The following is a 13,410-nucleotide window of genomic DNA, read 5'->3' on the forward strand; positions in this document are numbered from 1 at the left end:
CAGAGAACCAGGTGGCGTTGAATGAAGTCTTTTTCATTGTTTTTGAAAGGACTATCATCATTTGAAGTCCCATTGGTCTTAATTGCAGTGGTTTTCAGTTAAAACAGTTGTAGCTCAATGACATTTTTGGAATTGCCAGCTTCAGTATGTTTCAGTATATGAACAACCTGAAGGTTCCTGGCACTTAAAAAAGAATCCCAACAAATGGTTTGTCTGCCCATTGATATTACAATACATGATAGCTCATTGTAGCTGGACTAGACTTGTTTAGGTGGGAAGAAGGTGGATTCATTCTTAGATAACAAGAGTATTCTGCCTTCAGTGTTGAGAGTACTGTTGGCACACAGTAGGTACTTAATAAATGTAAACTGAGGATGGTCGTTCAAATCCTTCTCAGCCTAGCCATTGTTCGACTGGTTTCATGAGTACTTGCATATGGAAGATGGACAAAGCTTCCAGAAATTTTACTGTCTTGATGAAAGGCAAGTGACTGCCAGTAAATTCTAAAGGGCATGGACTTATGTTTTTATATTAACATCAGAGAAAAGAGAATTAGCAACAATGTGGAAGCCTGATTTATCCCGATCAAAGCAAACTAATGTAGTCAGGTCGCCTCTATGCATTAGAGAGGGTGACAAGAACTACTAAGTGCCACTTTTGGTTTCTGATATCAGAAATGTTTTCCTCACTGGTGTTCCCAGGGGTCAACTTAGAAACTTTAAAAATTCTAATTCCTATTCCCATGGGCACTTCTCTGAAGTAGAAAGACTTTATAGGTTACCTGCCAATCTTACCAACATTTAAGGTGTGTGGATAAGGTAGAGGAAAGGAAAAGGAGGGCTTGACTCCCAAATGACTAAAAACAACGAAAACAAGCCTGTCAGCATGATACTGTGGAAAGGATATTAATCCTGGAGACACAAGACCTAGGATCAAATTTCACCCCTCATTGTATATAGCTTTTGTGGCCTGGGCCTCAGTTTCCTCATCTGCAAAATAAGGGGGTTAGACTATATGGCTTCTGAGGTCCCTATGAGCTGTGCTTTCTCAGCCCCTTCACCGCCACACCATGGCCATAAAATGACTTTATTGACAATGAGAGTTTCCCTCTGAAATGTAGACTGGTCTGCTTTACTCATTGAGTGGTCTGGTCAGGGGTGAAAAGGAAGTAGGAAGTGTTTCTGTGCTTACCGATAATGTGGCATTTTTTACCCTGTTCCAAAGGATCTGTCCATGTCTTATCATTTCCACCAGTGGGAACAGGGACTTAAGTTTGCAAAATGGCCACCGTTTCTCAGGCCACCTTTGGATACACAATACAGTCAGTTAAAAAGAAATGCATCATTTGAATCCAGCCTCTCATCCACTCTTGTGGGTTCAATGGAGACCCTGATTATTTTAAACAGCGTTTATTGTATTTAATACATTATAAAATTTGAAAAATTGTAGGAAAGCCGCAGATTCAAACCAGAGCAAACTCTAACAAGTAATAATTCTGGCCCCTTTGCAAAACTGTCAGTTTAAAAACAACGTGATGTTCACATTGGCGAGGCAGACGAAAAAGGTGAGACTTTGTACAAGCTATGTTTTAAACTTTCAGTCTAACAACTTTCAGATGCAATGTGCTTGTGAATGGGGTTCTGAAGTCCTGAACTGTCCCCTCCTCAAGAGAGGACTCCAAGTCTCCATCTGCAAAGGAACTCAATTCAAGGTGTAAAAAAATAAAAGAAAAAGTGAGGGAGAAAGAGAGAAAGAGAAAGAGAGAAAATGGATGGCTGTTTGGCAATGGAAAACGTAAGGAGATTGTGTCCTCTCCGGTCATGGCTTGTTTATTGATAAGCGGGCCTCAGCAAGGCCTAGGACACTTAATGGCCATCACAGCGCCAACTTCAGCTACCACATTATCATCATTATTATTATTTTTTGCATTTCCTACCTTTTGACATATATATATATTTATATATTTTTTACACCTTGAGGTTATTATTACTATTCCAATTGTTCCCATATGAATACAGGTATGGTCTCTATTTGATATAAATGTGTCTTTATTCGATTTTCATTCCAGGACTTGGTTTGATGTCCCAACTGCACATGAATGTCCCTTTTTTCTCTTCTTTTCTTTTTTTTTTTTGCATAAGAAACATGTCCATTCAGTCCAGAGGCTCCTGCTTTATTCGAATGACGGAGGGTGCACGAGATGTCCGTCTGAGTTCTCGCCTCAGTACGTATTCACTGAATTGGGAAGAGTCTACCCCTCCTCCACAGGAGCCCACAATTTCAAAGCCTCTTTGCTGCAACCTCTCAAGTACCTGGAAAAGACAAAGGTACATGTTCAGGTGGGGAGGGAAATGAACCATTGGCCACCAAGAATGAGAGGCACACCCAGGCGGTCTTGTCTCTATAGAACAGCGCTACACTGATGCCTGTTTTGTTCATCTTCAGGTCTAATAGTACTCATAAAAGTCCCAGGCAGTCTTTTCCAGACCAGAAGCATTTATTAAATGCTTACTACTTGCCAGGCAAGTATGCTAAGTGCTGGACATGTAAAGAAGAAAGGCAGAAACACAGTGCCCTTAAATAGCTTATGTGCTGATGTCAACTAATTCCAGTTTTTCAGGAGAGACAAAAGCACTCAAATGAAGTTTACTTCACACTTAATAATGTTCTACATCTAGCTGGCCCCAGACCCATGCTCCACCAGGGCCGCCCTGGCATCTTGTCATCTACCATGTCCCCTCTTGCTCTGGGGACAGTAATCAGATCAATACTAACATTGCTACTGGTCAGTGTGTGATAATGAGGACTGCTCTGGTGCTCTGCTCATGATGCTTGTGACTCTACAAGACATTTTCCCCATTAGAATATAAGCTTCTTGGGGCAGCTAGGTGGCCCAATGAATAGAGCATTGGCCCTGGAGTCAAGAGGACCTGAGCTCAAATGTGACATCAGACAATTAACATTTACTAGCTGTTTGACCTTGGGCAAGTCAATTAACCCAATTGCCCTGCCTTCCCCCCTCCAAAAAAGCAAAGAAAAAAAAAAGAATATAAGCTTCTTGAGCTTGAGAATTATCTCAGCTTTTGCATCTATATCTCCTTGCTTTTAACTGTGCCTGGCATATGATTCTTCTTCATACATTCATTTTAAGCCTCACCCTCTCTTTAGAAAACGTTTTACTGATATGCTTTGTTTTATGTGACAAACACTCCCAGATTATCCCTACTTCATGAGAGATCGCTTATGGCAAAGTAAAACAATTAAACAAATTAACAAGACAATGACCTTCTCTGAAAGTACATGTAACATTCCACATCTGTAGTCTCTCCCCTAAAATCAACACAAATCTATTTTCTCTATCACCTACACACCTCATTGAAAAAAGAAAAATTAAAAATAAATTCCTTCTAACAAATATGCAGGTAAGCAAACAACAGCAACAATGAAACTCCTTCACTAGCTGGATAAAAAAAGAGATATAGTTTTATTCTGTACCCTAAATCTAGTACTGCTGTACCAGGAGGTATGTTTCGTCATCTTTCTCTGGATCATGGATGGTCACTGTATTCATTATATTTCTTACAGTTTTCAAAGTTGTTCCTCTGTGTAATGTTATTGTTGTATTAATTATTCTCCTTGTTCTGTTCATTTCATTCCTTATCAGTTTATAAAAGTATTAAAAAACTATCCATTTTCATAATATTGATATTACGGTACAAATTGTTCTTCTGATTCTGCTTATTTCATTGTGCAACAGTCTATAAAAGTCTTCTCAGGTCTCTTTGAAATGATCTAATTCCTCCTTTCTTATAACACAACGGTATTCCATAACATTCGATATGCCATAATTTATTCAGCCATGTATCAGATGGTGAACATGCGTTTAGTTCTTTTTTTTTTTTGCCACCAAGAAAGCCTTTATAATTATTTTTGTAACTGTGAGAGTTCTTCCTTTTTCTTTTAATCAGAGACCTAGCACTGGTATAGCTCTGTCAATATGCATACACTGTTGAATAACTTTGTGTATGTAATTGCAAATTTCTTTCTTAGAATGTTTGTACCTATTCACAGGTCTACCAACAATGTATCAGTGTGCCTGGTTTCCCACAGCCCTTCTAACATTTATCAATTTCCTTTTTTGGCTTGTCAATCTGTGAAGTAGAATCTCAGAATTGCTTTAATTTGCATGTCTCTAATTAGTAAAGATTTGGAGTATTTTTTCCACAACTGCCTGTTCACATCTTTAGACCATTCATCAGTTGGGCAATGGTGCTTTCTATTGTAAATCTGAATGTTTTTTTCTAATCTTAGAAATTAAACCTCTGTGAGGTTGCAAAGATTTTTTTCCCTCAGTTAATTGTTTCTCTTTTAACCTTAGTTTCATTAGATTTGTTTCTGCAAAAACTTTTAAATTTTATATGATCAAAACTATACATTTTATCTTCTGTGATCCTCTCTATTATTCCTTGTCATAAACTTTTCTTCTATCTATAGATCTGGTACATACTTTTTTTTCCACATTTATCTACTTTGCTTATGACTGACTTTTTATATCTAGGTCATGTATCTATTTGGAGCTTGTCTTGGTATAAGGCATGAGGTATTGGTCTAAATCTAATTCCTTTCATACTGTTGCCCATTTTTTCCAGTGATTTTTGTCAATTTTTTTGTCATTCAGTTGTTTCAGCCATGTCTGACTCTTTGTGACTCCATATGGGGTTTTCTTAACAGAGATATTGGAGTACTTTGCTATTTCCTTACCCACCTCATTTTACAGATGAGGAAACTGAGGGTTGACTTGCCCGATCAGGGTCTTTCCTATGCTTATTCCCTCAATTTCTTTTTTCTTGCCTTATTGCTATAGCCAGTATTAATAGTAGTACTATGTCAAACATAAGTGGTGACAATGGATATCTTTGTTTCACCTCTAAGTTTTTGGAAAGCATTCTAGTTTATCTCCATTATATAAAATGGTAACTCTTGGTTTTAGATATATAGTAATTACCTTTTAAAGAAAAGGTCCATTTATTCCCATGTTTTTTAGTGTATTTTAAAAATAGAAATAGGTACTTTGTCAAAAGCTTTTTCTACCTCTATTAATGTAATCATAATTTTTGTTGATTTTGTTATTAGCATGGTTAATTAAGCTTACAGATTTCCTAATATTAAATGAATCTTGCATTCCTAGTATAAGTCCAACATAGTTATATGTTGTTTTAGCCTCTTTGCTAATATTTTATTTAAACTTTTAGTATCAATGTTCATTAGGGATATTGGTCTGCAGTTTTCTTTTTCAGTTTTGACTCTCCCTGATTTATGTATCAAGATCATATTTGTGCCACAGAAAGAATTTGGTAGGATCTCTTCTTTTACTATTTTTTTCCAAACAGTTTATATAATTTTGGAATTACATTTTTTTAATGTTTGATATAATTCACTTGTGAGTCTATCAGGCCCTGGGGTGTTGTTTTTTTTCCCTTTCAGGTTCATTGTTTAAATTCTTCCTATGAAATTTGATTAAATTCTTCAGTTCTTGTTCTGTTATTTTGAGTATCATATTTTTGTAAATACCCTTTCACTTAAGTTGTCAGTTTTATTGGTATATACTAGGGCAAAATAGTTTCTAATATCCTTTATTCTTCACTTGTGAATTCTCCTTTTTCATTTTTTTTGCCTTTTTTTTTGGAGGGCAATTGGGGTTAAGTGACTTGCCCAAGGTCACATGGCTAGTTTTTGTGTTAAGTGTCTGAGGCTGGATTTGAACTCAGGTCCTCCTGACTCCAGGGCCAGTCCTCTATTCACTGTGCCACCTAGCTGCCCCCCTCCCTTTTCATTTTTCATACTGGTAAAAATTAGCTTAATATTTTATCTTTTTAAAGTGATTCAATTCTCATATACATAAACTGAAGTATTTACTTCTGTATAACCTTTACTTACTTCATCCAGTAAACTAAATACTTGTTGATCTGAATGTCAATATTGACCTTTATGTTTGGCTAATCTACCCCAGAGAAGATGATTTTCTGTGATGAGCTAAAGGAATCGAAATGAAATCTTCTGAACAGGTGATTCCTTTTAGGAAGTCATGGGAAGAAGAGTAACAGACTAATAATTTAAATTAGCCCCTAAAACTAGAGCACTCTGTATAGTAAATTGGCTTGAAAGCAGCAAAGACTTCCAAACACAAACTGTATTTATGTCCATGGAAATGGGATAAGGCAGCAATGATCCAGGTAATGACAATATAGTTTGTCAAATTTCTCAGCTTATCCCCCTTCGCATGCTTTATCTTTTCTTACTGTTGTTCAAAGTTACTAATCGTGAGACAATATTTCATATCTGAATTTGTATGATTTATGTAATTTCAAAATTGCATGGGTTGTCTCAAAATTGGGAACCTTGAAGAGTAGAGATAGCAAAGGTTGCAGTATGTTATCAACAGCGACTTGTATACAGGACATGACATAAAAGATATCAGCAAATATAGGTGTGACTGGACCTGGCAGTGGATCAATCATGAGTGGGAGATATCACCAGGATAGCCTGAGAACTACACTGGTACCCACAAGTTAGAAAAAAAAAATCAGAAAAGGACATTCAGTATATCGAGTAGATCTTCTATGGTGGTTTTATTATTTTTTTTTGGAGGGGGAAGGCAGGACAATTGGGGTTGACTTGCCCAAGGTCACATGGCTAGTAAGTGTCAGGTGTCTGAGGCCACATTTGAACTCAGGTCCTCCTGACTCCAGTGCCTGCTCCCCCCCTTTTTCAAGGTGATTTAATGGAGAGATATGAATGGGAATCACACAGGCTGGAGAAGCCATGAAGAGGCTGTAATCTGTACTGGCAGATCATGCATCCATTAATGTCTTTCTTTGCCTCTATTGACTCTTTTTTCATATGTATATAATAAAATTTATGTATATACATACATATACACACATGTGTATATAAAATATATATAAATAAATGTTACTACTCTATATTATTTAAGATGAAAACAAATAAAGATCTCCAGTTGCCAAAATCAAATATCAGGCATTTTAAAAAAACTTTGGCTTAGCCAGTGCACATTTGCTATTTTTAAACATAGGAAAATGTTGGTTCTCCTGAAATTCTAGATCCACAATGAATTAGAAAGCTGAGCTAGGAAGGGACTTCCATTTCTCATTTAGAGATTCAACATACATAGCACTTAAAAGGATTTCTGAGTGCAATTAAATTACTTCTGAATCACTGTAAGGGCTTTTATGACATTTAAAAAGTGGCGATTCGATGAAAAGTGTGCTTTTAACTTCATTTCTTCATTTATCATCCTCAGGAAATCCTTCATTTCCCATGCTCACCCACCAACCTGAGAAACAGTTTATTTGGTAAGACCAGAGAGTGAGTATGTATATAAAAAATTATAACTGCAAAGCTGGCAAATGAGCATAGAAATAAGCTGCTAAAAGGACATTTTTTGTCAAGTTACCCCTTCAGTGCTTTGATTCTATTAGTAAATTCAAAATTTAGGCATGTACTAATTTACTTAGTAATTGGACTGAAGAAATAAACTTCCAAGTTTTTGTCTTATTATCATTAGATAAAAAATTCACATTTTGAGCTCTAAAGTCTTTATAATCCATATGGTAAATCTTGAAATTTATATGGTGGCTTAAGGTTTGTAAAACCCTTTTCTCCCAATTAGTCAGACTATAAGTGTTATTATCCCCATTTTACAGATGAGGACACAGAGGCTGTGGAGCCAGGGCTCAATCAGCAGTCTGCTCACTACAAGACCAGTGGTTTTTCCACTATATTTGAGGAGAAATATAACCTGTTCAGATGTTTGGTGTTTCATGTAGTCAAAGAGAAGCTCACTTTAAGGAAAAGTACCTAGTGCAGACAGGAATGTAATCTCTATATGAGACTTGGGGCTAAGGGGCTTCTGTCAAAAGAATTTCTTTGGCATTATTTGAAAAACAGCTAAAAAGGCCCAGAAAGGTTTTGAGGAAAGCCCTTCAGCCTGATGCCTCTGTATCTTCTGCAGGATCACGCCAACAAATGATTCCCAATCCTGAGGAGCCTAACAACCATATTGTCATGAATTAGGATGTTACAAGATTAGTCTGCCTCCAAATTAAGTCCAAAATTTGTGCTCCCCAAACTCGACTGCTTAAAAACTATTTCTAACAGTGTCCTCTAATTCTTGCTGCCAATGAACAATGTTTGTTTGACTTACATTTCACATCTAATACTACACAAACTTTAGCTTGTTAGGATTGTCCCCTTTTCCCATTGTCACTTTTTGGGAGGTAAAGCAGGCAGGGCTTGTGGCTCACAGCTGTGCCCTACAGTGTAGACCCAGGAGGAAATCTCCATTTTCCTGATCTAACTGGAATGATCTGGTAAACCTGCCATGCAACTGGATTTAAGGCACTGACTCATGGGGCTGGGAGAGGGGCCAAAGGTTCAGGAGGGCATAATGGACCTGCAGGGTCCTGGGCACACAGGGATGGCTCTGCTTCTCCCTTGGGGGAAGGAGTGGAGCAGGGAGGGGAGGCCGAAAAGCTTCAGAGGTTCAGGGAGGAGGCAGGTATCTAATCTCTGGTGGTGCCCGCCCAGGGCAAAGACATCCACAGGATGATTTCTAAAGGGCCATTTTCTCCCCTGGGAAGGATCTGCTTCAGATTTTCCAGATTCTGCCACATAAATGGGCCTCTTTGCAACGGGCAGAGCCAGGTGTCAGATGTTTAGGGGGTTAAGAGACTTTGAGGGAAGCTATCATGATTGGTATTTTGCAGAGTTAATCCTGAACAAGAGGTGAAACCATACAAGTTTTACAAGTGATTTTGTCTACGAATTAAAGCATGTTAGCATAGCTGAGCTGATACAGTATTGGCCTCCAACTAAGAATACATGAGTTTTGAGTTCTGCCTTTATCTCTGATTATGTAAGCTTGGATATATCATTTAACCTCTTTTTTTTGTGAACTAGTTTCTTTCTTTAAGATAACAGAGATACTTACCTTATAGAGATAAAGGCATGTATAAACTTTTCAGATCTTTGTAGGAGTAACATTATATCCAATTTCAGAAAGCATTTATTGAGCTATGTACAAAAAGAACAATAGCAGGCACTGGAGATACAAATTGGAAACAAAGAAACCAACATCAGCCCCTGTCCTAAGGATCTCATCATCTGACAACTTTATATGAACCCATGGTCTAATAGTGTAGCTTTCTTAAGTCAGTATCTGATGCACTGCGTACCTGAACTGAGTTGAGGTGACAGTATCCATTCAGTGGAAATCTGATGACATGCGTTGAGTCGTGATTCCAACCTGCGTTGACCGAATTACACATCACGTCTCCAATTTCTGGAAACACCTCTTCTATCAAAGATTTATCACCACTGAGTGTAATCCTCTCTCCGAGGTCTGGGGCAACACGTACCACTAAGCACTCACAGGGTCTAGAAAAGCGACCATTTTCCCGATCCTGTTTCCATCTTTCCATCTCCATTAACATGGGCTGAAGCTGAAAGTACTTTGCCTCTTCATATAACAAAGTGTAGTCCTGGGAAAGAAGAGAAGGGTTTGGGAAAGATATTTCATTGTGCTAAACTATAATAAACAGTGCGGCAAACTAGAGCATTTAAAAAAACAAACAAACACCTGCTCTGTGTAAAAAAAAAATCATTTTTGACCTTTGATGTTATGTATTTTGTTGACCAGATCGTTTAATGAAATCATCTCTATCTTTTTCTCTTATTTCAAGTTTGTAAAGACTAAAATAATGTCATGCAATCCAGAGTTGGCCTGCACAAAGTCTGTGCCGCATAATGAAAGGGTCAACGCCTTTGGGATAGTTCATAGTCTGCATAATGACAAACACAAGGTAGGAAAACCTGTTTTAGCATGTAAAGAATTTAGAAAAGAGAGATTTTACAGATATAGATGTGTGTTCTGCTCTAAGAAAACTCAATGTGCCTGCCCCAAGTTAGAATGTACAAAACTGATATAATTGGGGAGATTTTTCAAATTAAGTAATAAGCCCTCTAGTGCATTTTAAATTTCATTAGATTGACAGGAATCTGATTTATGTTCAAAGTTTGGAGAAAAACCTATTGTGTAAAGTGAGGTACACCTGTAGGAAGAGATCTCCTTTGCCATTCTTAATGAGCTCCACAGAAAGCCTGTGCCTCCTGCCAACTCAGTGGTGGTGTGGCAAAAATAATGAGATCACTGAGCTGACAGGTCAGAACAACATCAGGTCTCTTCTCCCATCTGGGCACAAGGCAGGCAAACATGTCAGGGGTGGGGTGGGGGGAGAAGGGGAAGGGATTCTTAAATGTTTGTGAAAAGGAAGCCATTTAGATTTTGTGCATAATTCTGTCTCCTGAAAAAATAAAGGTTGATGTTGATTTTTAAAGTTCTTTTAGCAAACAGGTATTAATTAAAAATAAACTCCCCAGGAGAGAGGGCTCATAGAGACAAATGAGGAATGAGGAGGGGAAGCAGAAACAAGGTCAACATTGTGTTTGGTGGTAGCTATAGCCACAACCATCATGGGGTGGGAGATGAGGGACAACCTGCCTGGGCACGTTCATGGCGAAAGCTTCCACCTCCTGGCACAGTCCCTGCAATGGGCTGGGGCTGCCGGGCGAGGACGATTGAAATCTTTTTTGGCCCAAGTGCCGATCATCAAAAAGGCCTTTGTTATTTGGCATGGCCAATGCTGGAGTATATGGAGGAGAGAACGGAGATGAGTGAACTGTTTTTATTTTATTTTCAATTTGCCCTTTCGCTTTTGAGTGGACCAGAAGCATAATTTACCCCAGGGCTTTAAAGGTAAAGTGGTTCCAGGAAAGCACCAATGAGCTCTTTTCCAGCATTTTACTCACACGATTTTACATGATTATAAGTCATAAAATAAGAGTTGCATGAAATTAGAACCTTTTACCAAGCAAAAGGTGAGGGAAAGTGTCAGCCTCAAAACAGCCACGAATGGTAGCAGTAACTTTTATTTCTTCTCTTGCCCGATCATTTCCCAGCTAAATACCTTTAATTCCTATATCCCTTCCCCAAATGATATGGCTTGCAGACCCTTCACCAGTCTGGTTGCCTTATTTCTGAACCAATTCAGTTTGTCAATGTTCCTCTTGAAATACAGCACCCACAAAATTATTTATAGCAGCATTTTCTGTGCTAGCAAAACCATGGAAGTAAAATGGGTGCCTATTATTTGAACAATTGATGAACAAACTGTGGCATATGAATGCAATGGAATATTGCCCCTAAGAAATGATGAAAATGAAGTGTTTAGAACTGAATGAATGAATGCATAAGCATTTATTAAGGGCTTATTCTGCTCAAGTCACGATGCTGAATGCTGGGGATACAGCTCAGAAAATATGATGGTTCCCATTCCCCAGGAGCTCACTTCTAATGGGAGTGACATCACATAGGGAAGGTTTCACTTACAAATCAGATAATTGGAAGTGCTGCCCCTCCCATGCTCTTGGGCTTACTTGCCATTCATAAGATTTGTATGAACTTATACAGATCAAAACAGCCAAGGAACACAAAAATGTAAAAGGAACATTGAAAGCCATTGGAACTCTGATCAATGAAATGACCTCACTTCCCTGCTGGAGGCTTATGGTCCATAAGGCATGTGTTAATGGATGTGGCCAAAGCGTGTGCTGGTTTTGCTTCACTAGAACTTCTCTGTTGGGAACTAGAAGTGATACTAAACAAAAGCTATCAAGAAGACATTTTTGGGGGGTGGCTAGGTGGTACAGTGAACAAAGCACTGACCCTAGAATGAGGAGGACCTGAGTTCAAATCTGGCCTCAGACACTTAATATGTGCTAGTTGTGTGACCTTGGGCAAGTCAAGCCCAATTGCCCTGCCTTCCCCCTTCCAAAAAGCCAAAAAAAAAAAAAAGGAAGGCATTTTCTAAGAAGACAGCACCCAGATGTGAACAGAACAGTGGCCTAGAAGGGCTAACTGCCTGGGTTTATGGTACTTGAAAACTGACATTGGGGGCAGCAGTGGAGGCGGCATTCTGAGCCAAGCTAGGGTCGGGTAACATGTAGGATTCCAACTCAGCCCTAAGAGGAGGGCGTCAGTCATGTCTCCACGTGCATCTTTATGAACTTCCTGGAGCCTGGGCCTCCCCCCTTCATTGGCAATCCCCTCTCTTAGGACAACTGTTAAGTGTTGACCTCGATAAACTTCTCCCTTATTGGAAAAGCCTGCAGGTATCAAAAGGATTTAACAATGGAAAGCCATAACAAAGTGAAGATACACACATATGCTCATTTTTTCTGCTTCATGGCATGGCCTGGCAGGCTCTGATGCCAGCCCTCTGAAAAGTGCATGTTTTTCTAAAACGTAGAATCTTAGGGAAGGAAAGAAGCCTGCAAGGCCATTCAGTCCCATCTCTAACATCGCCAGGAGGTGTTCAATCGGCCTCGACTTGAGCATGTTTAGTGATGGCAAACTTCTTACTTTTGAATTAAATTCAACAAACATTTAATAACGTATGGCATAATGTACTTAAAGTACACACACACACACACAGAATGTGTGAAGTATATGTATTAATATACTGTGCTGAATAGCTACAAAGACAAATAAAACATGATTTCTGCTTTCCAACTAATGGAATATCTAATACACACACATATATGCATATACAGAGATACACATACATATACACAGATATACCCATATGTGTGTATATACACCACTGCTACCCCTCCATGCATGTACTATACACATACATCTATAGCTAGGAAACAAAATGAAATATGATAAATTCATAAAGATGCAAAATGCTAGGAGAATTTAGAGGCGGGGCAAAAGGAAGATCATTTCATTTTTAGACAGACGTATCGGATAAAAATTACTCTTCCTTTTAGTCCAGTCTGCTTCCTTTTAATTTTCATCCACTGGTCCTACTTCTGCCTTCTGCAACTCTAATCTTGTTTAGTCTATTAGTTGTGTCTGACTCTTTGTGACCCTATTTGGGGTTTTCTTGGCAGAGATACTGGAGTGGTTTGCCATTTCCTTATCCAGCTCATTTTATACTTGAGGAAACTGAGGAAAACAGGGTTAAGTGACCTGCCCAGACACTAAGTGTCTAGGGCTGGATGTGAATTCAGGTCCTCCTGACTCCAGTTCTGGCATTCTATCTGTTGCCCCAAATGGTGTGGGAGGTTCAGATGCCTTCCATAGCTACACAAAACAAAGCCAATCTTTTAACCATATGATGACCCTTAAAATATCTGAAGATGGCTCTGTTGTCTGTGTCTTCTCCTCCCAAGGCTAAACAGTGACTCGGCACTCTCCTTCAGGATAGACTCTAGTTTGCCGTGTCCCTCTTAAAGTATGTCACTACTGAGAAGTGAATGCAGTGC

The 13,410-nt window shown here is 38.7% G+C and overlaps 1 protein-coding gene across 3 annotated transcripts in view; it reads right to left on the minus strand.

Annotated features, from left to right (window-relative positions):
* Positions 1 to 1,393: 1,393 nt before the first annotated feature.
* KCTD1 (potassium channel tetramerization domain containing 1) overlaps positions 1,394 to 13,410 on the minus strand; it is a 276,101-nt gene continuing 264,084 nt past the window's right edge. For all 3 annotated transcript variants that reach the window (XM_069099837.1, XM_069099836.1, XM_069099835.1), the window contains exons 4-5: positions 9,255 to 9,560; positions 1,394 to 2,312 (exon numbers count right to left, since the gene is read on the minus strand). In XM_069099837.1, the coding sequence (XP_068955938.1) occupies positions 2,154 to 2,312; positions 9,255 to 9,560 (465 nt within the window). In that variant the 3' untranslated portion in view covers positions 1,394 to 2,153. The remainder of the gene's footprint in view (positions 2,313 to 9,254; positions 9,561 to 13,410) is intronic.

The sequence above is a fragment of the Petaurus breviceps genome, unplaced genomic scaffold (assembly GCF_028583685.1).
Source record: "Petaurus breviceps papuanus isolate PSGF00001 unplaced genomic scaffold, PetGlider_PUasm1.0 38, whole genome shotgun sequence".
NCBI classification, from domain to species: domain Eukaryota; kingdom Metazoa; phylum Chordata; class Mammalia; order Diprotodontia; family Petauridae; genus Petaurus; species Petaurus breviceps.